This window comes from Suricata suricatta, chromosome 11 (assembly GCF_006229205.1).
Source record: "Suricata suricatta isolate VVHF042 chromosome 11, meerkat_22Aug2017_6uvM2_HiC, whole genome shotgun sequence".
Taxonomy (NCBI): Eukaryota; Metazoa; Chordata; class Mammalia; order Carnivora; family Herpestidae; genus Suricata; species Suricata suricatta.
This window is the reverse complement of record NC_043710.1, coordinates 7,981,251-7,982,668: the sequence shown is the minus strand read 5'-3', so window position 1 is coordinate 7,982,668 and position 1,418 is coordinate 7,981,251. Positions and strand designations below refer to the sequence as shown.

The window sequence follows — 1,418 nt, the reverse complement described above, 5'->3', positions numbered from 1 at the left end:
GCCACCAGGCCCAGTGGGCTCTGCCCTGCTCCGCCGGGCCGCGGGGAGGAGGGCGCCAGGGCAGCGGGGACCAAACGCGGGGCGCGCGGCCAACGGCGGAGGCGCGCGGGGCGCCGTGCGCGCCGCCAAGGGAACAGAGAGGGCGCCAACGGGGGCGCTTGGAGGCTTGAGAAAGGCGGGGAAGGGCGGCGGCGGAGGCCCTCGGAGGGGTGGAAGGCCGCGCAGGACAGTAGGCGCGGAGGCGGCAGGTGCCATCCGACGTCGCTGGAGAAGCCAGAGGTTAAGGGGCGACAAATCCATGGCGGAGGACCTGGGGGAGGCACACTCAGGAGTCACAATCTTGAGCGATCCAAAGTTTTTATTTAAATGATTTACATAATTTAAATTCTATATCTTGTAATTACTAACATATAATATGTAATATATGGAAAATGTATGCACTGCATGTAAATGTGAAACATGACAATAAAGTGACTCCCCGTGAATACACCAGTCTAAGTAAGAACGGAACATACCTAGCGCACAGAGGCCCCGTCCTTATGCCAGCTCCCTGCCTCCCTCCACCAGAGGTAACCTCTGCGGACTCTCGTGTCTATCATGCCCTTTGTTTTAATTTTCATTAATGTTTATTTATTTTTGAGGCAGAGCTGGAGCAGGGGAGGGGCAGAGAGAAAGGAAGACAGAATCTGAAGCAGGCTCCAGCACTGAGCTCCTTGAGGTGATAGTGTTGTGCCCAAGTTTTTAAAATTGCCCCAAATCACCCCAAAACAAACACCAGAGACTGCTAGGGAGACTGAGTCACGCCTGCAAAAGCAAAGGGCCTTTATTACAAGCTTAAGCTCAGGCTCACAGTCTCCAGCCGACCTGCTGGCCACGTGGAGAGAGCCTGGAACAAAGGCAGGGTAGGGCCTTTTATGGCTTTGGGAGGGGGAGTTATAGGAAATGATGACAAGTGTACAGTGATCCAATCCCTGCCCCCCATCAACATTGGCAGTTGTGGGAGCCAATCACACCATCTGGAGCACTGACCAATCAGAGTGGGTCCAGGACGCCCCTCGTGGGGCATGATTAGGCTCGCCTCTAGAAAGGTCAAAGGTATTGGCTGGCCTTCCCTGATTGGGCGCGGCAGGAGTTGTCCCTCCTTAATGTGCGCCCTTTCAGGAGAAGAAGGCTGGATTGGACCTGCGTCCAGCCGGGGAACGCCCCCCCCCTCACGGCCACCTGGCGCATTTCCACCTCGCAGGTGCACCGGGACCGGCTCCGGGAAGGCTGGGACGGCCCGGTGGTGAGGGCCGGATCGGACCTGCATCCTTACAATAGAACTCACCAGACCCTGAGAACATGACCTGAGCCCGGGTGGCACACTTAACCGAATGAGCCACCCAGGTGCCCCTGTACTCTTGCTTTTTTAAAAAAAC

At 56.5% G+C, this 1,418-nt stretch overlaps 1 protein-coding gene across 1 annotated transcript in view; it reads right to left on the bottom strand.

Annotated features, from left to right (window-relative positions):
- The window catches only part of PLAAT5 (phospholipase A and acyltransferase 5), a 16,872-nt gene extending 16,572 nt beyond the window's left edge, over positions 1 to 300 (bottom strand). Inside the window, exon 1 of the mRNA XM_029915442.1 lies at positions 151 to 300. Within this exon, the coding sequence (XP_029771302.1) occupies positions 151 to 300 (150 nt within the window). The remainder of the gene's footprint in view (positions 1 to 150) is intronic.
- Between the last annotated feature and the right edge of the window lie 1,118 nt (positions 301 to 1,418).